Genomic DNA, 26,682 nt, shown 5'->3' with positions numbered 1-26,682 from the left:
GGGTTGGCAAGGGTTTGGGCAGTCTTTCATATCTCCTAGTGACAGTGCAAATTGGTACATAATTATATATCAAAAATTTAAATGCACCTAAAGCTCTGACCCAGCAACTCCACATATAGGAATCTATCTTATAGATATATTTGCTCTAGAGCAAGATGGCATATGTACTAGGATGTTCTAGAATGTTAACTGCAACATTGTTGAAATGGCAAAAGGCTGAAACAACTCTAAAGTAATCTGTCAGGTACTAGTAATGTAAACCATGGGATATATGTATAAAGGAACACTCCACTGTTACTAAAATAAAGAGGGAAATACTATTTTTACTAATATGAATAAGTCTCTGAAAATTATCATAAAGTGAAAAAAAGATGTAGAAGCTACATCAATTTAAATTATCACATGGGACAAAATAATAACAATTTGTCCCAGTTCTAACCTGCTATTGTCACAGAGCTTTGCCTTCTCACTTGCTCACAAGGTAAAACACCTTTTTTTTGGTCTCTGCAACTCTATCAAATGTCCAGCTTCTGTCCAAACCACTGGGGCCAATACAACCTCTCATTCCAAGCTGCCTTTCCTATCTGACCAACCTTAAGATAAAAGACATAAATATGCCCAGTTAGGTCCTAATTAGTAGTATGTAAAGTAGAAATCTATTTTTAAAAAAAACTGATGAATAGAGTTTTGGATATAGTCAGTGCTTATTAAATGCTTGTCTAACCCATAAATACCTGTGGGCTTGCAATAGTCAGAAAAATAATTTTATTGTTTAAAATGGAAAATATTTTATCATATATGTGTACTTTTATGAAGAAAAATAATTCACACTTATTGAAAATAAATTCATAATGCACACAGAACCATAAAAATAACTTTACTGGAAATACTGTTAGTTTTAGTGTACACGTTTCAGGGTTTTATCTACACCTTATTGATTTTTTAAAATTATTATTATTTTTAAAATTTATCTTTACTGTTGAAAGTATTACAGATGTCCCCTTTTTTCCCCCATTGACCCCTTCCACCCAGCCCCCACCCCTTACCCCAGGCCTTCCCCACACTGTTGTCTGTGTCCATGGGTCATGCATATAAATTCTTTGATTAACCTCTGCTCACCCACCCACCCCCGCCTTCCCTCTGAGATTAGTCAGTCTGTTCCATGCTTCTATGTTTCTGGATCTATTTTGTTCAGCAGTTGTTTTTAAATAGGCTCCTGCTCAACATACCATTAATTAAATTATTCTTACAGACAGTTCCAAGTCTTTGTGCATGCAGTAAAGAACTTTAGCTTATCTGGAAAGGGTTTTAGAGGATTGGCAAGAATCTCAGTTCAAAAGCTCACAAAAACATTCGGTTGTCCCTGGAGCTTGTTTTGCTTCCCTGATATAAACACAGACTTTATTGGTCAGAAGAACAAGCAGCTGATTTCTTGGCATTGTCCGATTTCAAAGTAGCCCTGCTCTACTTTGCTTTCATTCTCACTTTCATAGAAAGTATCAAACTTTGTCCTGAAATTGATACCAGAATTTTACATTGGCAAGAAAGTGAGGATGAACTTTAGACCTTCTCCTCTGCAAAATATTAATCAGACAGAAAGTTAGGGAAGGCAGGAGGAGAGACAGGCAGAGCTGGTGAGTTTTCCCCCAGTTTCTCTCAGATGAGAGTTTAATACAGCCCTGAAATTGTACAAACATACTGGTCATTTTCACTCTGAGCCTATATTACTGACAACTTGGGAAAGAATCTGAATTTTAGATCACATTTAAATTGTTCAGTGGCCTTTTTATTAGAATAAGAACTTTTACCATAATATTTCACCTTTTAAAGAAAAGCAAACCTAGAAACAGAAAAGTTCTAAGGGCAAACGTATGCAGTAGGTGAAACACGCGAAATGAACACATCCCTGTATTATCTTTATTTATTTATTTATTATTTTTTAATCTATCTTTATTGATTTCAGAGAGAAGAAAGGAGAGGGAGAGAGAGAGAGAAACATCAATGATGAGAGAGTCATTGATCCAGCCCGCAACCCGGGCATGTGCCCTGACCGGGAATCAAACCCCGATCAGCCTGGATCCTAGGTCAACGCTGAACTGCTGAGCCACGCCCGGCCGGGCTATTATCTTGATTTAAAAAAAGAGCACTTCCAAATCCTAGAAACTTTCTTGGGCCCTTTTTACCCAATAACCACTCCATCCTGATCAAAGATAGTCACTATTATTACTTTTCTTATCAAAGACTAATTTTGCCTGTTCAAAAACTTTATGTAAATAGAATAACATAACATGTATTTCCTAGTGTGCACTTTATTTTATTCACCATGTGACTGTCAGATAAATCCATGTTGTTGGGTTTAGGTGTAGTTTGGTTATTTTCATTACTATTACATATTCCATTACCCAATACCCCAGGGTTTATTTAGCTATTTTAGATGGACTTTGGTCATATTCAGCTTGGAGCTATTATACATATTGCTACTATGATCACTCTCTGCATGTTTTTTATGCGCATGTATCCACATTTCTGCTGGACATATGCTTAGGAATGGAATGGCCAGGTCGTAGGGAACTTCAGTTCAACTTAAGTATATGTTTCCAAATAGTTTTCCTGAGAGTACTTCAAATCATCTTGACACTTACATGGTTTCTAGAGGAGAAGCAGCTTTTCTACAGTCTTCCTACTCTGAAATACTTTGTGCATATTTAATGATTCTACCTCTTCGTAGAGACAGATAACAAATACAGTTTATATTTGTTTGGAAATGGTGAAACCATGACAACGAACAGAATCAGACGTGGAATGGACCTGGCTGTAAACAGAGATGTCTGACTGGACAGGCTCTGCATGATACCCCCAGAGGCAGGAGGCAGGAGGCAGGAGGCAGGCGATGGCTGGAGAGCAGAGGAGAGGACAAGACAGGGAAGGAGAAGCAGCAGGTGGAAAGGAACAGAGGACGCCAACTCTGCCAGACTCTGGTGAAATGTCCTGGACATCTAATATTAGGAAAAACTGGGCACCATGTCAAAAATCACAGCTCTCCTGTTACAAGACTTGATGCTCTTTTCAGGTTTGCTCAGATTCTGCAGTTTGGGAAGGATAATTCCTGGGTAGCTGGCCACTCACTGATCTAACTCAGGTGGTCAAGCTGGGGCTGGAGCACCTCAAGTTACAGGGAAGAAGCCCATCTACATACAGAACTCAGGGCATCCTGGGACCCGGGACCCTGCAGAGAGCGCTCAGGAGGAGCCTGGATCTAGGAATGCAAAGACCTGTACTCTTTCTGGAGTGAGGCCTTTTCTTAAACTGCTACTTCTAGTAAGACTTTTCCATCAACACATGCTCATTTTGAAGGCCTTGGAGGTACAAAAATGACAAGTACAACATATGTAAATCAGTAGCTTTTGCCAGCAGAGTCACAAATTAACTATCTTTGAAAAGTTTTGGACACATGTATTAAGGGGCATTTCCAGCCGTAGAATTTAACAGTATATGTGCATACATATTTACCGTTATCTCAGACCAGATGTCACAGGCACCAGAGGGAGACCAATCTGTTTTTTAATTTTACAAATTGGATGTCGGAACCAGGGGTGAAGATACTCTTTACAATTGGCTTCACTTGCAAGGCATCAAATCTGTTCCCTGGGGATTGGAGTCAGGGCAAGATGAGGAACAACCAGTAATCTGGGCTGTACCCTAGATACCTGTGGTCACCATCAGTGATGTGGCCTAGAACAGATACATGCAGTTAGTGGGGTGAGGGGGCAAAAGATAAGAAACAGAAGGGGCTTCTCATGGAGTGGAATAAGAGAACTTTTTGTCTAGTGTTAAGTTTGCAGGTACAAAATGCTAGCTAGCAGCCACTATCCCATTCTTAGAAGAAGTTTCTTTCTTCCTTCAAATATTATTCAAATTATAGTGAATCCTCCTAAATTCTCATTTCTATCCTGTTTCCCAGGCCCTAGACACAGTAACTGCTGAACTAAGGGCAGATTTTCTAGTCACTCACAGTATCAATTCCTTATTCATTTTTTCCATATGTCTTCATGCCCAGCAATATCCAAAGTGTTTACTTATTTAATTTTCATTATAGTAGACATATTCTATTAGTTTCAGGTGTACAATATAGTGGCTCAATATTTACATACCTTACAAAGCGATCACCACAATAAGTCTACTGATCATTTGTCACCAAAGTTATTACAATATTGTTGTCTATATTCTCTATGCTGTATATTTCATCCCTGTGACTTTTTATAGCTGGAAGTTCCTAGCTCTGATTCTCCTTCACTTTTTTGCCCATCCCCCAACACCTTTCCCCTCTGTTCTCTCTGTGAGTGCGTTTCTGCATTGTTTTGTTTATCTGTTTTCTTATATTCCATATATAAATAAAATCATATGGTATTTATCTTTATCCAGCTTATTTTCCCTCTAGGTCCATTAATGTCACAAATGTCCAGTATTTATCCCTTTTTAACTGAGTAATATTCCATTATATATATATATATCTCACAACTTGTTTATCCACCGAAGTTGCTGCCATATCATGGTTATTGTATATAATGGTGCAGTAAACACAGGGGTATATATATATCTCTTTTTAAATCAGTGTTTGTTTTGAGGTTTGTTTTTTAAATACCTGTAAGAGGAATTGCTGGGCTATATGGTAGCTATATTTTTAATTTTTTGAGGAACCTCCACACTGTTTTCCATAGTGGCTGCACTAGTTTACATTCCTACTAACAGTGCACGAAGGTTGCCTTTTCTCTACATCTTTGCCAACACTTGTTATTGTCTTTTTGATAACAGCCATTCTAACAGGTACAAAGTTACATCTCATAGTGGTTTTGATCTGCATTTCCCTAATGATTGTGATGTTGAGCATTTTTTCATGTGTCTTTTGGCTGTCTCTATGTCTTTTTTGGAGAAATGTCTATTCAGGTCCTCTGCCCATTTTTTAACAAGGTGTGTGTGTATGTTTGATGTTGAGTTGTATGAGTTCTTTATATATTTTGAATATTAACCCCTTATTGATTATATCATTTGCAAATATCTTCTCCCATTCAGTAGGTTGCCTTTCATTTTGTTAATTGTTTCCTTTACTGTGCAAAAGCTTTTTAGTTTGATGTAGTTCCATTTGTTTATTTTTGCTATTGTTGCTTTTGCCTGAGGAGACATATAAAAAAAAAAAAAAAGTAGCTAAGACTGACGTCAAAGAGTTTACTGCTCATATATATATTTTTTTCCTAGAAATGTTATGGTTTCAGGTGCTATGTTTAAGTCTTTAATCCATTTTTAATTTATTTTTGTATATGGTGTAAAAAAATTCATCTTTTTTTTAACATGTATCTGCTCAGTTTTGTCAATACCACTTACTGAAGAGACTCTCTTTTCTTTAAATTCTTTAAAATTATTCAGCATTTGGTTTATCTATTTAGTAAGTTAATTTTTTCATTGACATTATACAGCAATGTATTCTATGTATTCCAAACTCGATTTTGTCAAAGAAAATTCTATCAACCTCTCTATTGCTAAATACAAGGATGGTTGCTTCCTTAAAAAGGAAAATGGCATATTCACATAATTCAAACATACTTTGGGATTATACTAACTGTAACTGTGGAGTTATGGACTCTCACAGCCCTGAGGACAGTTTGAAATAGAAAGTTAAACTGAAACTATCTTTCACTGACATTATGCAGTTTCTGAGAAATCAGGCCAAATACATTCACCTGGCAACACTCAACACTCTGTTTAGAACTGCCTAGCCTATGAGCTTGCTGTGTAGTTTGTTTCCTGCAGCAAAGCTAGGAAACCCCTCCTACTTCTGGTGTTTATTTTGTATTCTAATCCTCTGCTCTGTGTGTATGTGTGTGAGGGGGAAAGGGATATAAAGAAAAATAAAATCCCCAGGATTTGGTAGGGAAAAACATTTATCGGAAGCCAACACAGCTAAATTGAGAGGCAGAGTTAGAACTCCTACAACATTCTCATAGAAGCAGCTTTGTTACCAGCTGTAAAAGACATCTGCTATTGATTTTACAGTTAAGGTAAGACTGGGACCAGGGTGGGAAAAGGTTTATAAGGGGCAGGATGTTTTAATAACATTTTATCCAGGATAGGATGCTGCTGAGCCTGGGACGGATTATCAGACTTCATTAAAAACTAAACTGGGGTGCTGTCAGACAGGAAGCAGAATTCGTTAAGAGCAGCTACATTTGCTTACTGCTGAACTAAACAGAAGCATGTGTAGAGACTAACCTAAGTGTGAAATGTCTTAACACTGTTTTTCTTCCTTTGACAACTTATGATCTATGGGAATCATAACTGCCACTTTGGTTATCTTAATCTTTGATAAAACCTGATGGAATTAGCCCAAACATCCTGAAAATTTCAAAAACTATAACCATTATTTTTGAAAGAGAAATGAATGAGATACAATGAAAAGAGCTTGCTCACATCAGTAAGGCCAAAAAACATTAAAACCCAAAGTGAATAATAAAGAGCTTTCATGAAAACAACTACATATTCTTAGCCATAGTCTTGTACTTTGTTTGAAGGTAGAGTTCTTCCTTTAGAAAGACCATGAATCAATTAGTTTTGATTTCTTGGTACCCACTTAAGGCCCTTTACATTGGATTCTGTTTCTACTACTCTGTTGCTTCTGTTATTACTAACACTTGATTCAGTCTGGTAATTTTGTTTACTCCTTGGAACGCTCTCCTTTGAATTTCTTATCACAGCACGAGTCCCATGCATCGCCCCCTTGTTTGATTCCCATTTCCTCCCTTGATAAGGGCCTTCTTCTCTTCTTCCAACTTCAAACCAAGAACAACACAAAGCAAAACAAAAGGAAGCAATGCTAATAAAAATAACACAAAACCCAACTAGAATTGCATGGCTGAAAATAGAGAAATCTTCTAGAAACACCATCACTAGGACTTTTGAGCCTTTAAAAAAATATTTTTTGGCATTTTCCTTCTTTACACTTTTTTTCTGTTCCTACAGCTCTCTCTCTCATTCTCTCAAGCTAGCAGTTCTACCCATATAAATAGGCGTTAATTTATTTACTTCCATTATTTTAAAAACAGGCTTAGAGCATTGAGTGAAATGCAATGTCATACAGATAGCCAGTTTGCAGGGCTATGATTGGAAATCAGGTCTGCTTTACTTTAAAGCCAAAATGAATTGTGTGTGTGTGTGTGTGTGTGTGTGTGCGGGCATGTGTGATATGCATTCTTGCATCGTTTTTATTTACAAAAGGTAATGGGCTCTAACGGTGTTAGGCAGAATGCATCTCAGAGCACACATCACAGGCTGAGTTATGAAAGCAGAGCCATAGTCAAGTGTGGGGCTTGAACATGTTTAATTTGCAAAAATTTTGGAGACTGGAATTTCCTAAAAGCGTTAAAAATGTTAACTAGATAACATTTGGGAACAATCTATAAAACACTTTTACAATATAGATACACAGCTCTAATGTTATTCATTGGAAGGCCAGAGAATTAAAACAAATTAGTTCCCTTTCCCATTAGTGACAACATCCTGAAGCGCAAGAACTTGTCAGACCCCATTATCTGCAAATATATTTAGATTGTGTATCTTCTACTTTTCTAATTGTTGTAGATCATCACTGCCAGATACCCCTATCTTTCTAATCTAAAAATACTTATAACCAGTGCTATATACAAATCAGACAACCAGAATTTTACAAATGTAGGTTGCTAATATTGCATTGGGACTGAATTAGAATAAAAGGAATCAGTAAAATCACATGGAATCCACTCTTTCTGGATCTGGCTTGGATTGGGCATTTTCTGATTCCCTAGTGCTATGCCATTTGCAATGGATGTCCTATTATCTGCTCCCAAGCAGCTTCTGTTTTTATTTTTCTGTACCTGGATGATCTCCAGGGCACTAGCTATGAGGAAGTGGGGAGAATGTATCTTTATAATTTTTTTCAAAAGCAATTTTTGTAGTCAAGTAGTAAGGAAATCCAGATGTGTTCATTGGGAGATTTCAGTGAAAGAAAAAATCAAGCAGATGGTGGATTTTTAGCTTCTGTAGTAAATAATCACTTGTAAAATGAAAGAAATTTGTTTTTTATGGTAAGGCACTGCAAAAGAGCAAGCATTTGCTTAAATCTCAGCTAGCTTAAAAATGTTTTATCAGGTTATAGGAGTTGATGCCCAGAAGTTACAAAATAAATGAGTAAGTAGTATTGTAAAAAGTATTTTCACTCATTTTCTCATTCATAAAATGATTATGCCTTAAATATTTTGATTGAAAAAGGCACACCAATATCTATATAAAAATTCTTTTAAACTGCTATGATTTGTTCAACAATAGTATATAATGACCTGTCAGGATTTAGTATACTACACTTTGACTGGACATATAACCCTACATTACAGAAAAGCAAGTTTAGATGGGGTAAAAGCAAGAAGTGTAATATAACAAATAATGGTCAAAAAGATTCAATATGAGGATTCAGGGAGGTAAAAACTAAGAAACATAAGCAAGCCAAAAACCAATGGAGAAGAGTCCGATTCAAACCAGCAATAGATTATATTTAGAAAATAGTTTTCCATATGCCCTTGAATATTTAAGAACCAGTAGATTATCTTATAGTAGACCTCTGATGGGTCCAGGATTTTACTGTAACTTGCTTTGCTGTCTTTTTTTTTTTTTTTTTTTTTTATAATTTCTTCAGACACTTAGGCCATGCTGAGGAGTAATATGTCCTCAGGTTCAGGAAGCAAAAGGATGAAAGACTGGAAGTTCTAATCCATCCCATCCATTCCCTTGCAGACAAGGTCACACCCTGGACATGGCCTCAGAGATCCACATGCCATGCCCAGTGTGTCTCATTGAGAACATCAAAGGGCGACTGGAAGTTAATCAGGAAGCTCTGAAGATCCTGTCTTCCTTCACACGGCCTCTTGCCGTGGTGGCCATTGTGGGCCTCTACCGCACTGGCAAATCCTACCTGATGAACAAGCTGGCGAGGAAGAAAGAGGGTGAGTGACAAGAAAACTTGAAAACACCAAGTTTTCAACCTGTGATACTTGATACTCTTATTTCCCAGTAAAGCTCTGCTGAGTCCTTTCTTTTCACCCACACTCCCAGCATGAGTATGGAGATGTGAGGAGAGAAAGTTAGAGATGGGGAGGAATATTGAAAGGTAATGTTTGGGCCACAGCTGGCTAATTATCTTCTGGGAGATAAAGGACAGAGGCCTGTTTCTGAAATATCACCTCTTTTTCTTTTTACTTAGTATCTCCTTGGATAAAGCAAAATATTGTCCAATCATAAAGCATAAGACACCAATAAAATAACATATATATACATAATTGTTTATAATTATATTAAAATTTTAGTAGCATAATATTCTTGTAAAAAAAACCCATCAAGTTTTCAACCTGTGATACTTGATACTCTTGTTTTCCCATCTCTCTATTGCAGTTCAGGTCAATACTGGTTATACTTTCTTCCATAGCCACACCTTGTTCTCCTTAAACCCTAGCTCAATTGTCAAGAGCATCTCCAATTTCCAGATCCCCTCATCTAGTACAACCTCTCCGCTTCCCCTGCAGGCTTCTCAGTTGGATCCACGGTGCAGTCTCATACCAAGGGAATCTGGATGTGGTGTGTTCCTCATCCCAAGAAGCCAAACCACACTCTAGTTCTGCTTGACACCGAGGGACTTGGAGATGTAGAGAAGGTGAGGGGCAAGAATCAACCCTCTCATCTCTGAGCATTCTTTATAGAGATTTTTTTAATGTACTTCCACTTGACTAGAGAATCTATATTTAATAGTCAAAGTTTGGAAACCTGAAGGGAGGAAAATATATTTCTAAGCCAAAGTCATGATAGGGAGACTCCACTAGTGTGGAGCTAAGCAGTTAACCGAAATGCAGAAAGATGTGGAGGCGGGCTGCACAGCTGGTAACTGGAGAGGCCCAAGTGGAGTGGAGGGAACAGGGCTGCTTTAAGACCCAGGTCCATTCCTGAGGAGGGAACCATCAGGGCTTGACTCCTGGCATCCTGGCAGGCTCAGAACAGCGGCTTGTAAAGTGGAGATTTTCATGACCTCTTCCAGGGACTTGAGCCTCTTTAACATCCCTCCCATCTCCTCTTGCCTGGAGCGTTTGGATCTCTCTTCCTTCAGTTCGTGAACCAGGGACGTAATTTCCTGCCTCAGCATCCAGTAGGTCGTGGTCACCTTTCTGCCAGCGTTGGCAAGGCTGAGTATATTTAATGCTTCTCATGCTTGGCATTGTCTAAGGAAGACTCGATCCCCATGCACTCCTCATTAACTGAGCAGAACTTGTCATGAGTTGGCATTTCTCCTCCATCTGTCCTGTCTGGCCAGTGCTTTTGCCAGCTGCGCTTCACATCTTACATAAAGTCTACTCCAAACAGACCGAACAAGCCTGACTATAAATACGAGACCCACCAAGAAACGGATGACAGGTAGACACACCAATATCTTCCATTGGAGGACGTGGACAAGGAGGCGTGGACTCTGGCCGTCCAGCCTCAGTTCCAGCAGCCTCCTTGCCTAGCTTCTCAAGGATGGGCCCAAAGCCCAGCTCTACAGAGGACCACAGCCTCTCCATGGACCATCCACACTTGGACTGCCCAGTCACCATGGAGCCTCTGGCCACAACAGACCCAATGACACCCTAACCTTCCAAGTGGAATCAGCCAGCAATGCCAACACTTATTGGTCATCAGTGATATGGTTGAGATGGGGGAAGATTTGTAAATAAAATGCCCTCGTCTCCATGACTACCAAATGATCATTCTCCATCTCTACCTGTATGTTTTTGTATCAGTATAAATTAAAATACAGTGAAAAATAGCAAAAAAATTTTTTCAATGCTAATGACAGAACTATTCAAATTTATATGTTTCTCACAATCATTTTTGTTTGTCTCATTGAACATTGTAGGTCAGGGGCTTATTTTTAATGATTGCTCATCTGGGAATGCCATGAGACATGACTTAAATTTGTTCTTACTTCTAGGGTGACAAGAACAATGATACTCACATCTTTGCACTGGCAATACTACTGAGCAGTACCTTTGTTTACAACACCATGAACAAAATTGACCAGAGGTCTATCGATCTATTGCAGTATCCTTTTATGATCCAGGACGGCACCAAAGCCAGAGAGAATTCTTCTATCCCCCAGCTGTGTTTATGACTCAAACACAAAAACAAAAATGTGATAAACATTAAAAGTACAAGAAAAACAGCCCTTATACTTACTGATAATATGGGGAATTGGTTACAACCAAAAGAGAACAATGGTATAAGGATGTAAGGAATTCAATATGGGCTTAACTGCAGTCCTATTTCCAACCAGTTTTCCTTAATTATATTTCAGTTATGTAACAGAACTGTCAAATCTGCTCAAGACAGTATATTCACCTGATCTTGATGGGGCTGAAGATGCAGCTGACATTGTGAGCTTCTACCCAGACTTAGTGTGGATTCTGAGAGATTTCTTCCTATCCCTGGAAGCAGATGGGCAGCACATCACAGCAGATGACTACCTGAAGAACTCCTTGAAGCTGAAGCAAGGTAATCGGGACTTCAGTTTTGGAAAGAGAGAGAAAAGTAATACAAGAATATTTCTGAGTATAGGTGGTTACATTTATAGTTTCCCATATGTAATCGCTTGGCTAAACTGCCAAGTAAATAATTAACACGACTAATTTAAAGTGAACTAATAGATTCAATATGAAATTGTATTACTTGCTATTCTTGGAGCAAATTACTTTTCTTTCTTCTTTTCCCTGATGGGTTACCTTTTAATTTTTTGCTTAGGGTTTGTGGAGATGTGTTAAAATAAATAATATTAGGTGGAAGGCAAATTTATTCATGGGAAATACATTAAAATAAATGCTAGTTCTATAGTAAATAAATCCTATTTTTCCTTCCCCAGACACTGATCAAAGTCATCAAAATTTTAATATGCCCCGTCTTTGTATACAAAAATTCTTTCCAACAAAGAAATGCTTTGTCTTTGACTCACCCACTCACCGGAAGAAGCTTGCCCAGCTTCAGACACTGCATAATGATGAACTGGATCCTGACTTTGTGCAACAAGTGGCAGATTTCTGTTCCTACATCTTTCACCATTCCAAGACTAAAACTCTTTCAGGAGGCATCCAGGTCAATGGACCTCGTGAGTACCTTTTTTAGGATTTTCCTTAAACTCAACATAAAGGATGGGTTACCGTTAAAAGTTTCTTCTTTCGTTGTCAATGTTGAAAATGCATAGTCAGTTACTACTAAGAAAATTGTATGAATCACATTTATTAAGTTATTAAGTTCCAGTGGGTACCCAAAACATTCCTAGTGATTTTTTTAGTTATGCCTCTCAAGTAGGATAAACTAGGAATACGATCTGAAGAAAAGGTCAAATTAAAGAGTTCTATTCATAAGTGGTCCACTGTTGGACTAGACTAGCTACATGAGTTGGCAACATTTGTTCCACGAATATAGTGGATACTTATTATGTGTCACAACCTTTGATAAGCACAAGAACATATACATTCTCTGTAGAAATGGAACTTACTTGATACCAACATTAAATAAACAGAGGCCCAAGATGTCTAGAGCCCTAAAGGAAATTTAAGCAAGACATCTTGGTCCAGATTTTTTCTAAAGACTCTAGGTCTCAGAACTCTATAAATTATTGCTATACTCTAGAGCAATGATTTTCAACTGGTGTGCCTCAAGAATTCTTAAAACACGCAGAACCTGACTATTTAGTCAGGGGCACTGACCTCTTTTCCTTTAGATTGTCAAATAATAATAATAATAAAAAAGAAAGCAGTCAGTACGACAATAGCCATCTGGTGTGAATGAATCAAAATTATAGTTTTTTGTGGTTTTTTTTGTCAGATTGGGAAAAAAATATATTTTTTGGTGTGCGGCGGAATTTTAGTAACTCGTTTATGTGTGACATGAGACGAAAAAGATTGAAAATTGCTGCTCTAGAGGGGTGGTGAATGCAAACAAAAGTATGCAAGGGACAAAGAAGACAAATAAGAAAGTTTCAACAAAGAGTAAAAGTGGCCTAGTCGAATTTGTGCACTTTGTGTTTTTTCAGCTAGCTCTCATTTCAGTTTTACATACTCAAGTGGAAGAGAAAAGAGAATTTTGAAGGGAAATGAAACCTCAGGAAGATGGAAAGAAAGGGAAGAGTAAAGAGGCAAAAGGCCTCTAGTAGTCTAATTAAATGAATATGTATAACTTTAACAATTTCCTCATTTCTCAATAGAAGGATGGCATGAGGATGATCACATAGATCTTGATATTTCTCCTTTGAACACTTCCTTTTCTCAAAAAAAAGAAAGATCTGACTTTTTAGTCACACAACTTTCTAAAATAAAACTTATTTGGGCCACCTGAACACAGCAGAATACTGAAAAACTCAGGCCATGCGTTGTTAAATTAACATTCTCAGAACTACCCAGTTTAGAGCATGCCCTCTTTTTCTGAAAATAATGCAAGCATCTTTTTCCCCTGTGAAGGTCTAAAAAGCCTGGTGCTTGCCTATGTCAATGCCATCAACAATGGGAATTTGCCTCGCATGGAGAACTCAGTCTTGTCCTTGGCCCAAATCAAGAACTCAGCAGCAGTACAAAAGGCCATAGTCCACTATGACCTGCAGATGGGCCAGAAGGTGCAGCTGCCCACAGAAACCCTCCAGGAGCTGTTGGACCTGCACAGGGCCAGTGAGAAAGAGGCCATCGAAGTCTTCATGAAGAATTCCTTCAAGGATGTAGACCAAAGATTCCAGAAGGAATTAAAGGTATTTAATATTCTTTGCTCTAGCTCATGGGGCTTGCATACATTACAAGTAAAAGTATTGCTATGAAATGCAAAATGGGGACTTAGTTAAGAAAAGCAATTCTTTTTCTTTTAATTTTTAATATATTTTTATTAATTTCGGAGAGAGGAAGAGAGAGGGAGAGAGAGAGATAGAAACATCAATGATGAGAGAGAGCCATTGATCAGCTGCCTCCTGCACGCTCCCTGGTGGGGATCGAGCCCACAACCAGGGCATGTACACGGACCAGGAATTGAACCACAATCTCCTGGATCATAGGTCGATGTTCAACTGCTGAGCCACGCCAGCTGGGCAAAAATCAGTTCTTCTTAGACTGGGAAATACTATTACTTATGTGATCAAGATATCACTGTTATTCTAAAAACAAACAAACAAACAAAATAAACAAACATACTCTGGGTCCTATGGATTCTGATATATATATTTTTTAATATGTTTTTATTGATTTGAGAGAGAGGAAAGGAGAGGGAGCGAAAGACAGAAACATCAATGGTGAAAGTGAGCCATTGATTGGCTACCTCCTGCACACCCTCCACTGGGGACCTAGCCTGAAATCTGGACATTTGCCCTGACTGGGAATTGAACCATGACCTCCTGGTTCATAGTTTGATGCTCACTGAGCTACGCTCGCAGGGCTGGATTCTGATCGTTTCACACACACACAATTCACCATGTTACACCCATGAACTAATTTTTTAAAATTAATTTTATTCTTTAAAAATTGCATTCATAAATATATAAAGTATTAATTAACTTTTCTTTTATATTAATAAAGTATACAAAATTGCCAGATGGATCTACTAAAATATCATGTTTCCAGGTTTAATAGCATCCACTCATCTCATTCTAGCCAATTATTCTACTTCATCTCCTTATTGGGAATCCAAGGCCCTATAAAATACTGAAGCAAGGAATAGTTGCAAATGAGTAGGTTGCACTTAAAATTAGGGCATGAAGCTAGAGATCTTTAGTCTGAAGATCACATCTAAAGCAGAAATAGCAAGAGAAAGGGGTTTCAGGAGATTTGAAACACAAAACTAAAGTCATTTTTCTGCACTGTATCACCCTAGGAACTTTCCTAGGTTTGGTAAGAAGGATATACTCTTGCTGTAGTTCTCTAGTTTCTAGGAAAACACACACACACACAAAAGAGATTCTTTTTGAGAATCATTTCTAGAGATACTGAAGTGCTGCTAACATCTTTTCCATGGGCCTTTGTCCCTTTGAAGACCCTGCTAGAAGCAAAACAGGATGACTTTTGTAAGCAGAACTTGGAGGCATCATCAGAGCGTTGCTCAGCTTTACTTCAGGATATTTTTGGTCCTCTAGAAGAAGATGTGAGAAAGGGGATTTATGCAAAGCCAGGGGGGCATCGCCTCTTCATTCAGAAGACAGAAGAGCTGACGGCAAAGTACTACCGGGAGCCCAGGAAAGGAATACAGGTATCCCTAGTTTCATATATTAATTGTGGGACATTGTTAGAGGATGAAGGAGGGCTTCTTTCAAAATCCAGTGAAGATAGGAAGAAAGTATTTGTACTCTAAAGATAGCTGTGGAATTAAACTCAGCTATCGCCATAATCACCAGACTTTTACTGCAACCACCAACATTCATTGCAACACAGGGACTCTTGATTACATGGGACAGAATTCCACTACTTGACACTAACTTAAGAAGAAACGGTAGTTCATTGGTTTACAGGAAAGATTTAAATTTAGTTGCAAATGCAGCTACGTTCAGAAATTTAAACAATGTCATCAATTTTCCCCTTCTTTTTCTTTCCAACTCCCACTTAGTTTTCTGTTCTGTTTTCTTCGCCATTGGCTTCATTCTCAGGCATGGCAGCAAAGACTTCGCCAGCATCTCCAAGCTTAACTACATCTCTTGCCCTCAGCCTCAGGGGAAGAGAGAGCCTTTTCCCCCAGTATCTGTATCAGTCTTTAAAACACTCAAGTTGAGCATTTTCTCACCTGAACCAAAATCTTTTGTATCACGTGAACCTGGGTGCTCTGATTAGCCTGCCCAGAGTTTGTGCCCATCCCTGTGACAGAAGGGGCTTGATTGACAGTTCCACTAAGTGCAGGCTGAGCAGTTCTGGAGAGGAAAGGATGCTGTGAAGAAAAAGAAATAAAAAGCTTTACAACATGCCCAATCTCCGGTTCCTACTTCTAACTGCATGATTTTGGGGTTCCTAGACTGAAGAAGCTCTGCAAAAATATTTACAGTCCAAGGAGTCTGTGAGTGATGCCATTCTACACGTAGACCAGGCTCTCACCGCAAGGAAAAGGGAGATGGAAGGTGAGAGGAAAGTGGGAGAGATGAAAGATAGAACTTCCTGCACATTTTCAACTAATTTGGGCTGGTTTACATGGGGCCTTTAAACTAGAGCAAGAACGGCCAGGGTGACTTTCAGCTCTTCAAGCTTTACCTGAGTAGGGCGTGCACTGTCAGCTGGAAAGGAAAAATGGCCCTAGGGAATTTCCTCCAGGAAGCAGCAGCACCAATAGGAGGGGGAGACAGAAGGAGGAGACGCTTGAATCTTAGAGAGGTTTGTCCTTTCCTTCTTTCTCAGAAGTACATTTGAAAGAAGAGTCTGCGAACGCTATAGCACAAATGTTGCTGCTGATTCAGAGGTGGAACCAGCGGATCATGGAGGAGAGGGAGAGAGAACATCAGACGCTATTGAGACAAATGGAGAAACAGCATCAGAGGAAAATGGAAATAGAGGGAGCCCGGTATCTGGCACAGCAACAGAGGGATTTGGAACATCAGCTCCAGGTACTCGCTCATTATTTCATCTCAGAATTTTGTATTGATAACAGCAGGGAGCAGGAACAAAGAGGGAGAAGCATAGTATTATGGCTCAGGGTAAGGACTTTGGAGTCAGACAGCCTGGTGAGAATCCCAGGCCCACATCTTACTAAATATATAGTTTGGGCAAGTTATCTGTCCCTTCTGTGACTTAGTTTCCACTTGTGGAAAATGGAGACAATAATACCTATTTACAGGGTAATTAAATGAGTTAATATTTGTGTTTAGATTGGTGCTGAGTACAGAACAAGCACTACACTTTGTTAAATAAAACCCAAGGACACTTCTAACTCACAGAAGTTAGTCTTTTTTGTTATGTTCTTCATTGCTATAAGCAGTCTTTTCCTTTAGTCATAAGTAACCTTGTTAAATTAATTTCATATTGCTTTTAACTCGAAGTTTCTTTCATCCAGTCCTTTATTATCATCATCACTCAATAGCAGTGGTTCCTACTTACCAAGTACTGTACAAAGTACTTTATATGCATTCTCTCATCTAATCTGTTCATTGTGAAGCAGAACGATTATGGATTCATTTTTCTGATTAAAAACATTAGGTTCCAAAGAGATAACTAAATGCTAATATCACCCAGCCTCTCAAGTTATCAAAGCTGCCTTCCCAAGTGAGTGAGAACTGCAGTGCTTTTATTACTGCAAACCTAGTATGAAATTCTTATGTGAACACCTCCCCTAGGGTGACCAGTCTACCTGTAGGTCCTAGTTTTCAAGGTGATGCTCCAGGACATTTCTGTGATTACAGATCTACACTGAAGGGCAGTGGAGTCAAACTGGGGTTCTTGATCTCTTCACTCTTTCCTCTACTTCTGCCCCATAACTGTGGAGACCTGAAACAAATTCCCTGATCAAGGCTCAGACCCCTCACCTGACTGTGGATGTCACCTAGACACCCAGTAGTTGTATTAGCCTCTCCTCGAAGAACTAGATCCGCCATTCCTCTGTGTATAAATGAAAATTGAAGTCAAGATGTGGCTCAGGATGCCCAAGGAGGAAGGGACCACGGGATGCAATTCTTGAGACGCCAATACTTCAGGAATTGAGAGATGTTGATGATGCTGCTGCTAGAGAAAGAGATATGGAAGAATGGCTCAGGTAGGAAGCCAAAAATGAGAGGTAAAGTGGACAATAGAAAGGAAAATTTAGGGACTGTCTTTCGTTTCTGATGGCTTCAAATAAGTGAGGAAAGTCAATGATTTTGGCTTATCTTCCCCACCTCTCCAGTGATGTAGATATTACCTTTTGTTAAGCTCTTTAGTTTTATTTATCACTCTTCAGGAAGAGGCTGCACAGCGGAGGGAGAGAGCCGAAGCTGAAAAGAGAAGACTCCAGAGGGAGCTCAATGCACAGCAGCGAGACGATTCATGCATCTTACTCTAACGCTAAACATCAGAACTTCTTTTCATGTTCACTTTCCCTGAAGATAGAAAGAAATACGAAACTATAAAACTTGGGATGATTACTGTTTAAATAAAGTTTACAATAATTATATCAAACTTTTGTATTGTTATAAAGTTATGATGCTCACATAATTGGTAAAATGTGCATTTCAACAGTTTAACTGATGATTAATTACTTCCTTAAAAAGATCATGAATTGTATAATAAAGGGCATTTGATTGCTGCATTTATTTGGTAGAGATATTGGGCTGGTTCTTTCAGGGAAACTTTCCTTTGTACCTCAATGCCAACCCCTAATTTTCTCAGGGGGGATTGGAAGTGCCCTAAGGGGTGTGGTCAAATGGGGCTTGATTAAAGTCTTGAGCTTAAGTGGACATCATTCCTGCCAAGTGGTCATATGCTGAATGCCACCCCGGCAGTCATTTTATTTAAAGCAGAATCCTAAGTTATATAAGCCTCGCAATATCAAAATCCAGATATGCCTTAGAATAAGTAGAGAAAAAATCAGGAAGACTATACAACAAAATTATAGTGATTATTTCTGAACTATTACATTAGGAGTTTTATATCTGCAGTAGATGTATGTATTTTTATTGTTATGAAAAGAGTACTCATGTTAACTACAGGATTTTTTTTTTTAAGAAAGCTGTGGGCAGAGAAAAGGGAAATAAGAAATGAGTAAGTAAAATTTTCAAAAGAAAAAAGCACACACCCTACCGCAAACCTATACAAACAAACAAACAAGCAAACCCCAAACACTGAGGGGGAAGGGAACTAAGCGGCCGGGAGGCGCCTCCCGCTTTCAGAGCCCGCGCAGAGCCACCGCGCGCTCGCCGCCCTCACCCCACAGACTTGCTCCTGCAGCCTCGGTGAAGAGCGGCTGAGAACTCCAACCGTTCAAGCCGCAGAGAAAAAGGCTTGTCACCTTTCAGTTTCGGATTTCCTCATTCCCGCTCCTCACTGCTTGGAAAGCGGTCACGGGTTTCAGCTTCTGAAGACAACAGCTGGCGCGCGCAGGAGCCAGGTGCTGGAGGCGCGCTCGGGGGACGCGGAGGGCAGCTGAGGGAAGCTTGTCCTCTGGCTGCGGCTCCCTCGCCACGTAAATTCTGTCCTACATTTGGTCTTCCATGCACAAGTCCATGAACCAACTAGCCGACCAACTAACCGACCAACTAACCAACTAACTAACTAACTAACTAACTAACTAACTAACTAACTGACATGTGCCCAAGGCAGACACTGGCAAGTGGTGAAGGCAGCTGGTGGCGGGCGCAGGGGGCCCAGGGGCGCGTGGCCTGTGGGGTACCGAGGAGCCTCAGTTTGGGTTGGAGGCGCCTTTGAGGCTACAGAGCACAAACCCAGTCCCCGGGATGTGGGATGCGGGATGCGGGATGCGGGATGCGGGATGCGGGATGCGGGATGCGGGATGCAGGATGCGGTTCTCCTCTTCAGGGACCCACCCAGGGCTGCACAAAGCACCCTGCACAAGAGAAGGAGGAACGCGCCCCACTTCGCAGGCGGGATGGGGCTGAAGCCCTTGTGGGGACCGAGGGACCCAACCTGGCGCTCCCGCAGGCGTGTTGGGTGAGGCCTTTCCTTTCACCTTCCTCTCCTCTCCTCAGACATCCCCTGACTGCGCCCTGCCAGGCATTGGAAAGACAGAGGGACAAGATAAACCTTTACATTAGGGGCAATTTAAATGTAGAATCTGGACTACTGATTATTTTTGTATTCATCACATCCAGTATTCCAAAGATCCTAGGAAGCTGTATTATATAGAATAATTCAGTGACACTCTTCTAACCTGTTGTTAGTCAGCTGTTAAAAACAGCATTGTGGTCTAACTATATAGTTTGTTCATCATGCACCATTTCTAAATGCATGGTTCGCCCACAAATAATAACCTGCAGTACTCACTAAAAAATACGGGTTTGGGACATATTTAACCATCACCCCAAATGACTCTTGTGGACAGTAACTTTGGAAATGTTGATCATTTATCCCAACCTAATAGCATTGTTTCATTCTATTTGTTTATTTGGAGGTAAAAGTGTCTTGGATTGGCTACCTCAGTCTTACTCTGCATTTTTTTTTTTTTTAAATATATCTTTATTGATTTCAGAGAGAGGAAAGGAGAGGGAGAGAGAGAGATAGAAACATCAGTGATGAGAGAGTCCCCCTCCTGCATGCCCCTGACTGGGGATCCAGCCCACAACCCGGGCATGTGCCCTGACCAGGAATCCAACATCGATCTTCTAGATCCTAGGTTGATGCTCAACTGCTGAGCCACGCCGGCTGGGCTGCATTTAAATTTTTAAAAATTACTTTGTAAGATTATTTACTTCTCCCCAAGCCTTTTGAAATATTAACTCTAAGAACTCTACATCCCTTCTTGCTCATAACATAGCAGTAAAAGGCTCGTGTTTTATCTCCGATCTCTTCTCCCAACCACCTATAGAAAAGAAGAGAAACTAGACAGAGGAAGTCTGTTAAGAATCAAATTGATGTGGTTTTTTTCCTCACATGTGGGGAGCTGCTGTGGCTCCAGGATCTGCTCCTCGCACGGAGGAGCTGCCTGGGTGAGCTGCAGATGTGCTCTCCTGCTCCCTGACCCAGACCTTGAGGCATCAAGGCGATACTAATTTAGCTTGCGGCCAGAAATTCCAGAAAGGCTTATCAGGAATTTGGCCCCGGCCTGAAGGGTCAAGGGACAGTCAAGCCACATACCAACCAAGGACTCAATCCTCCCCAAAAGTTCCCGTTGAAGCTGAGATAAACATAGTTACCAAGGTCCGAGCTCATGCAGGTGGCAGGGTGTTTACTCTGAAAGAGCATTCATGCGCCCTTGAAGGAACGCGGGGCGGGGTGCTAGTCAGCAAAATCAACAGTGTCTGTATAAATTGAGCTAGGAAAATAAACTCGGGGCTGCAATCACAAACTGCAGTCCTCCTGATCCCATCTCTTTTGTGTCTGTCTTTTCTTAATCCTCACCCCTTCCTCAGGACCGTTTGACTTTGCCGGCGGGCTCCGGCACTCACAAAAGAAAAATTTCAGTTATTCTAGTGTTACTTGGCAATTTCCATTTTATAGAACCTATTGCCACAGAACTAATTGCTTCAATACTTCATGACTTCATGGGCTTATTGTAGAAACAGTACATTAACTGTGGGAAATTAAAAATAATATATTGAGAGTCTTTTTATTATTAACTTGTAATGAATTAAGCAAAAGTTATGGAAGAGAAATTTGAGGTTTACAGTGTAAGTTTCTTTTTCAAGGTCTCATGGGCAATAGATGAGGAGAATCCTAGTTGTGAACCATAGCAGCCTGACTCCTCAGTCTGTACTGTGACACCCCAGGATGTTTCTGGGTTCCTCTTGCTGACTCATCCTCTTTAGTGCCCTCCCTCCCCACCAGTGGTCCCTGCTCTTCTGCTTCTGCCTGCTGTTCTTTTTCATGGGACAATTCGGTTGCAGTCATACTTCTTGCCTTCACACCACCTTTCACTCCTGGGAGAGAATTGTCACCATTTACCAAAGACAATTCTTTATCTTCTTTTGAAATTTCACCCTCCTTATCTCCTTAGGTATCTATTTCTTAAATAATACTTATATAGCATTTACTAGTACCAAAGAGCTTTATATAGATTATGGGATATTTCATTCTCTTGCTGACCCTATTATTTAATTACTATAAGAATTTCCATTTCATAGATGGACAAAAACAACACTGAGTCACAGAAAGATTAAATATCTTTCAAGTAGTCGCACCACTTGTGAAGTATGGGTCCTGTCTACTTAATGAGACGCTCAGAGCCTCCCATTATGGATTACATAACTACACTTCAAGACTCAGTCCTCAGTCCTCCTCTATTAAGAGACTGTTTCAGCAGAGCTGGCCTAGAGCGGCAGCTCAGTGCTGTCTTTCCCAGGGCAGTGTCTTCTCCCTTTAGGTGACTTTCTCTTAAAAATGACCCAAATAAAGGAAAGGAGGTGCGACATGAAGATGGACCAGAAAAACAGAGTTCTTGTCTCAGCCCTCTCTCTAATTCTACTTATGAATGTGTGCTTTTTATTTCCTCTTGAGATAAAAATACACAAGTTAATAGTGTTTACATTAATCTGTAATGCAACTTATTTGAGCCTATAAAAATAATAGATGAATGGGGGACGCAAAGTGTTTCTTGAGAAAGTCTTTCATATGTGTAAAGATTGGACTGACTGGCCTTGCTGAAATGGAAGCAGCCCTTCCCCTGCTGGACCCTTACCTTCTTTCCAGTTTAATCATGTCGCTCCTGGGCAGACTGGACTACTCATTGTCACTGGATGTTGTTTACTTCTCCCTAGCAGGTTTTTGTCTGTGCTCCATGGTGAGATCTAAAATTGAGGGGATCTAGATGTGGTATGTATCCCACCCCTCTAAGCTGAACCATACCCAGGCCTTTCTGTACACTAAGGACTGGAGGGTGTGAAAAAGATAAGGCAGCATGTTGAGAAATCTTCTTTTCCCTTGCTTTTTAATTCACCATCTTCATTCAATTTGTGTGAAATATTCTAGCAAATAGCAAATGCAGGTTGTAGATGAAGTTAAGTGCTCTTCCCTTGAACTTATTTCCTGAGAGCACAAATATTTTGATACTTTAAGGCAAGAGTTTCATCTTATTTTTAACACTAGGGTTAATGACACAATTAAATGAGTACTTACTGAGTTTGTAGATATGGCAACCGAGGCCATGTTTTCTTTCCTGTAACTTGGTTGCTGTGGTTGAGAAGAGGACTGCTATTAATTCAGCAAGTCCACATTCAGGAACTAACCTTAAGACTTATTTATCCCAGTTGAAAATGACATAGTAGTAGTACATTTGTGGCAGGATGGCTATCACTCCAAAAGACTGAAAACAACTTTAAGTCTTAAGACATGCTTACAAAGGAGAAATACTCAAAAGTCACTAAAATGAAAGGGGGGCTCTGTGTGTACTAACGTGAAGAAACTTACAGATTTATCTTATGTGAAAAAAAGATGCAGGATGTGTGTATGGTGGTACCACCAAATTTAGCAAATAATGACTATGTGCATTTATGATTTTCTATCTGGAAAAATATAAAGCAAAACAGTATCCATGGACACAACAGGAATGAACGTGCATAGCTGACGTAAGATATGAAAGGATAACTAGTCTTACATATTTTCTGTATCTTTTATATCTTGTATGTATTATTACTAAAATATAAATAAGTACAATTACAAAATTGAAACTAAAATAAAAATACATGGAAACACAAAGTTCTCATGACAAAATCAGAGTCTTTAACACTGCTAGAAAGACCATAAGTCAGCTCAACAGAATGAGTCTTCTTTTTACGGCTGGAAACAGAAATTAGAAGATATGTGTCTTAATTTTGTTGCCCTTTGGGCCTCTCAATAAGGTCTTGGAATTTCTAATTTCTGTTTGGATATAAAGTCTACTGGGATGTCAACTGGAATGGTCTCCAAATTCCTGCCCCACATTTATAAAAGTAGTGAATTAGAAGAAAAAATTATTCAGGATCAGCTCAACATTTTAAGAATTCTTTTCAGCAGTGTAGGGCTTAAGACTGTTGAGGTTGGAATGAACTGCTTGTATCTCCACACGCTGTACGTATTCTCTTGACTCTGGACGTTTGCACACAGATTTCCTTAAATACTCGGGGGCTCACCCTGTACCCGTTATTTGCAAGTTTCTGTTCCTCCTTACCCTCTGCCATTTCCTGATTTCCAGAGACTGCATAAGGTTCCTTCCTTGGGCTGGTATTGTGCTGTGATGTCCCTGCTACCACAGCACTTTTATATAATTATGAAATTAAAATGACCTGTTTACAGCTGTCTCCATTACTGCCTCATGACCTCATCTACTTGCTGATCTTCATCTTCGTGTATTTGGCTCCCATCACAAAGGCCACCCTGTGCACACCAGGTGTTCAAAAATTAGAGGTGAGTCTATAAGCTGCCATCCAACAAGGCCCCAACTAGCATTTTCTTACTATATCAACTGCTCTCCAAGTCCTCAAAATAAAGGACACAGTTCTAGGAACTAGTGCAGTAGGGACTTGCTGAGGCAGAAAGAATATGCACACCCGTCTGAACCTGCTGCCCTGTTCTCTCTGAGGCACGGGACACTCCATGTGCTCTGGGTTCTTCATTCTTCTCTGCCTTGACAATTACCCAGCAATGACGTCACCACCTTTGTCTCACAGTTGAAACAAAACTATCCTTTTGTTATGAAGATCAATTTCCCATTGAACATGATGCCTGCCACCTTGCATAATCAGCTATAGCCCCCCTCCAACTGGAGACCTATTTGACCTGTCCTCTGACTCCCAAAGACACTGCCCTTCTGGGCTCAGTCCCACAAAGCAATTGGAGTGCTGGGCAGAACTGGGACCTTCAGAGCACTTCTCCCTAAAAGGCTCTTGCTGGGGACTCAGATGGTCGCTGGGTTATTTGGCTCCAGTTGTGGAGGGGGGTGGCATTCTTTTCTTCAGCCCTTGCCAGTGCAGCCCGCACCACTCCCACGAAAGACTCACCTGACCTGCCCTTCCATCTCCCGGTGGCAACACCCTGGGGGCATCACCCTGCTGAGCTCTCTCCTGCAGAGAGGCCAGCTGGCTGCACCCAACCTGAACCTTCAGTGCACCCTGCTAGAGCAGCCTGGGTAGGAGACTCAGAAGAGACTTGAGTGGTATGGCTCTGGAGTAGGGGCCATTTTCACCCCATTGACTGCCTAATTGCACTTCTCCCAAGCAGGAAACTCATGAAAAAAAAAAAAAAAAAAACCAACCTGGGGTAGCAATACTTGATCAAACAAAATAGACTTCAAAACAAAGGCCATAAAAGAGACAAAAAAGGACATTATGTAATGTTAAAAGAATCGATCCAACAAAGGGATGAAACCCTTGTAAGCATATATGTACCCAATATAGGATCATCTAAATATATAAAGCAGTGGGGTAAAGACTGTCTATTCAGTAAGTGTTATTAGAAAAATTGGACAGATACATGCAAAAAAATGAAACTAGACCACCTTCTTCTACCATATACAAGAATAAACAAAATAGATTGTAGACTTAAATGTAAGACTCAAAACCATAAAAATCCTAAAAGAAAACATGGGCAGTAAAATCTCTGACATTTCTTATAGCAATATTTTTTAGATATGTCTTCTTGGACAAGGGGGAAAAAAGAAAAAAATAAACAAATGGGACTACATAAAACTAAACAAATTTTGCACAGTAAAGGAAACCATCAACAAAATTAAAAGACAGTACACTGAATGGGAGAGCATATTCAACAATGATACATCTGATAAAGGGTTACTATCCAAATTTTATAAAGAACATTTACAACTCAACAACATAAAAACAGTGGGCAAAGAACCTGAATAGACACTTCTCCAGAGGAGATTCAGATGGTCAATAGATATATGAAAATATGCCCAATGTCATTAATCATCAGAGAAATGTAAATTAAAACCACAGTGAGTTATCACCTCACACCTCGGAATGGTTGTCATCAATAAATTAAGCAAAAACAAGTGTTGATGAGATTGTGGTGAAAAGGGAGCCCTCATGCACTGAGAATATATGTACCCCTGTGTTCACGGCAGTGCTATTTACAAAAGCCAAGATTTGGAAGTATCCAAATGTTCGTCAGTAGAAGAGTGGATAAAAAAGCTGTGGTATATTATACAATGGAATACGACTTGGCCTTCAAAAAGAAAGAAATCTTACCTTTTGTGACATCATGGATGGACCCGGAGAGTATTATGCTAAGTGAAATAAGCCAGTCAGAGAAAAGCAAGCACCAAATGATTTCACTTATACGTGGAATCTAATGAACAAAATAACCAACCAAACAAAATCGAAACAGACTATAGATACAGAGAACAGACTGACAGCTGTCAGAGGGGAGTGGGGAGTGGGGTTGGGTGAAAAAGGTGAAGTGAAAAAGCAAAACAAACCAAACAAACAAAACCCCTCATAGACACAGACTATAGTATGATGATTCCCAGAGGAAAATGGGTGTGGGAGCAGGAAGAAGATGGCAAAGGATGAATAAATGGTGATGGAAGGAGACTTGACTTCGGGTGGTGAACACACAGTACAATATACAATGATGTATTATAGGATTGTTGCATTTGAAACCTATATAATTTTATCAACCAGTGTCACCTCAATAAATTCAATTAAAGATCTTTTAAAATGGACAACAGACAAGAATAAATAAGTAATAAAATTAAATTAAAAACTGATCATCTAATTTCACTATAATCTTTTGCAGAGTCCATTTTAACATTTAAAATATAAACTCATATCGAAGACAACATTCTGATGAAAATGTGATTGGTAGTATCAGGTCACATATCCAAGGGAAAAGGGGGATTCAAATTTTTCAAAAAGAAATTTCATTTTCTGACATTTTATTTTATTTAAGTCTCCTCCTTTATGTGATATAATGGAAATCTATTTTTGTTAGTGTTGTAAAAATTGTCTCTACAATCTGTTTTTTTAATTTACCACTGTTATCAAAGAGCCCATTTCACAGA

The 26,682-nt window shown here is 39.6% G+C and overlaps 1 protein-coding gene and 1 pseudogene across 1 annotated transcript; one reads left to right on the top strand and one right to left on the bottom strand.

Annotated features, from left to right (window-relative positions):
* The first annotated feature begins 5,846 nt into the window (after positions 1-5,846).
* LOC107535772 (guanylate-binding protein 1) lies at positions 5,847-18,113 on the top strand. Its single transcript, XM_016211341.2, has 11 exons — positions 5,847-6,053; positions 8,815-9,023; positions 9,600-9,727; positions 11,036-11,145; positions 11,399-11,595; positions 11,960-12,202; positions 13,557-13,837; positions 15,106-15,318; positions 16,072-16,174; positions 16,449-16,654; positions 17,980-18,113. Exons 2-11 carry the CDS (start codon positions 8,834-8,836, stop codon positions 18,079-18,081), a joined length of 1,773 nt encoding a protein of 590 aa, XP_016066827.2. The 5' UTR covers positions 5,847-6,053; positions 8,815-8,833; the 3' UTR covers positions 18,082-18,113.
* On the bottom strand, positions 9,995-10,673 carry LOC148092468 (cTAGE family member 9-like; annotated as a pseudogene).
* Positions 18,114-26,682: the final 8,569 nt, after the last annotated feature.

This window comes from Miniopterus natalensis, chromosome 9 (genome assembly GCF_054644295.1).
Source record: "Miniopterus natalensis isolate mMinNat1 chromosome 9, mMinNat1.hap1, whole genome shotgun sequence".
Classification (NCBI taxonomy): Eukaryota; Metazoa; Chordata; class Mammalia; order Chiroptera; family Miniopteridae; genus Miniopterus; species Miniopterus natalensis.
This window is presented reverse-complemented; position numbering and strand designations above follow the sequence as displayed.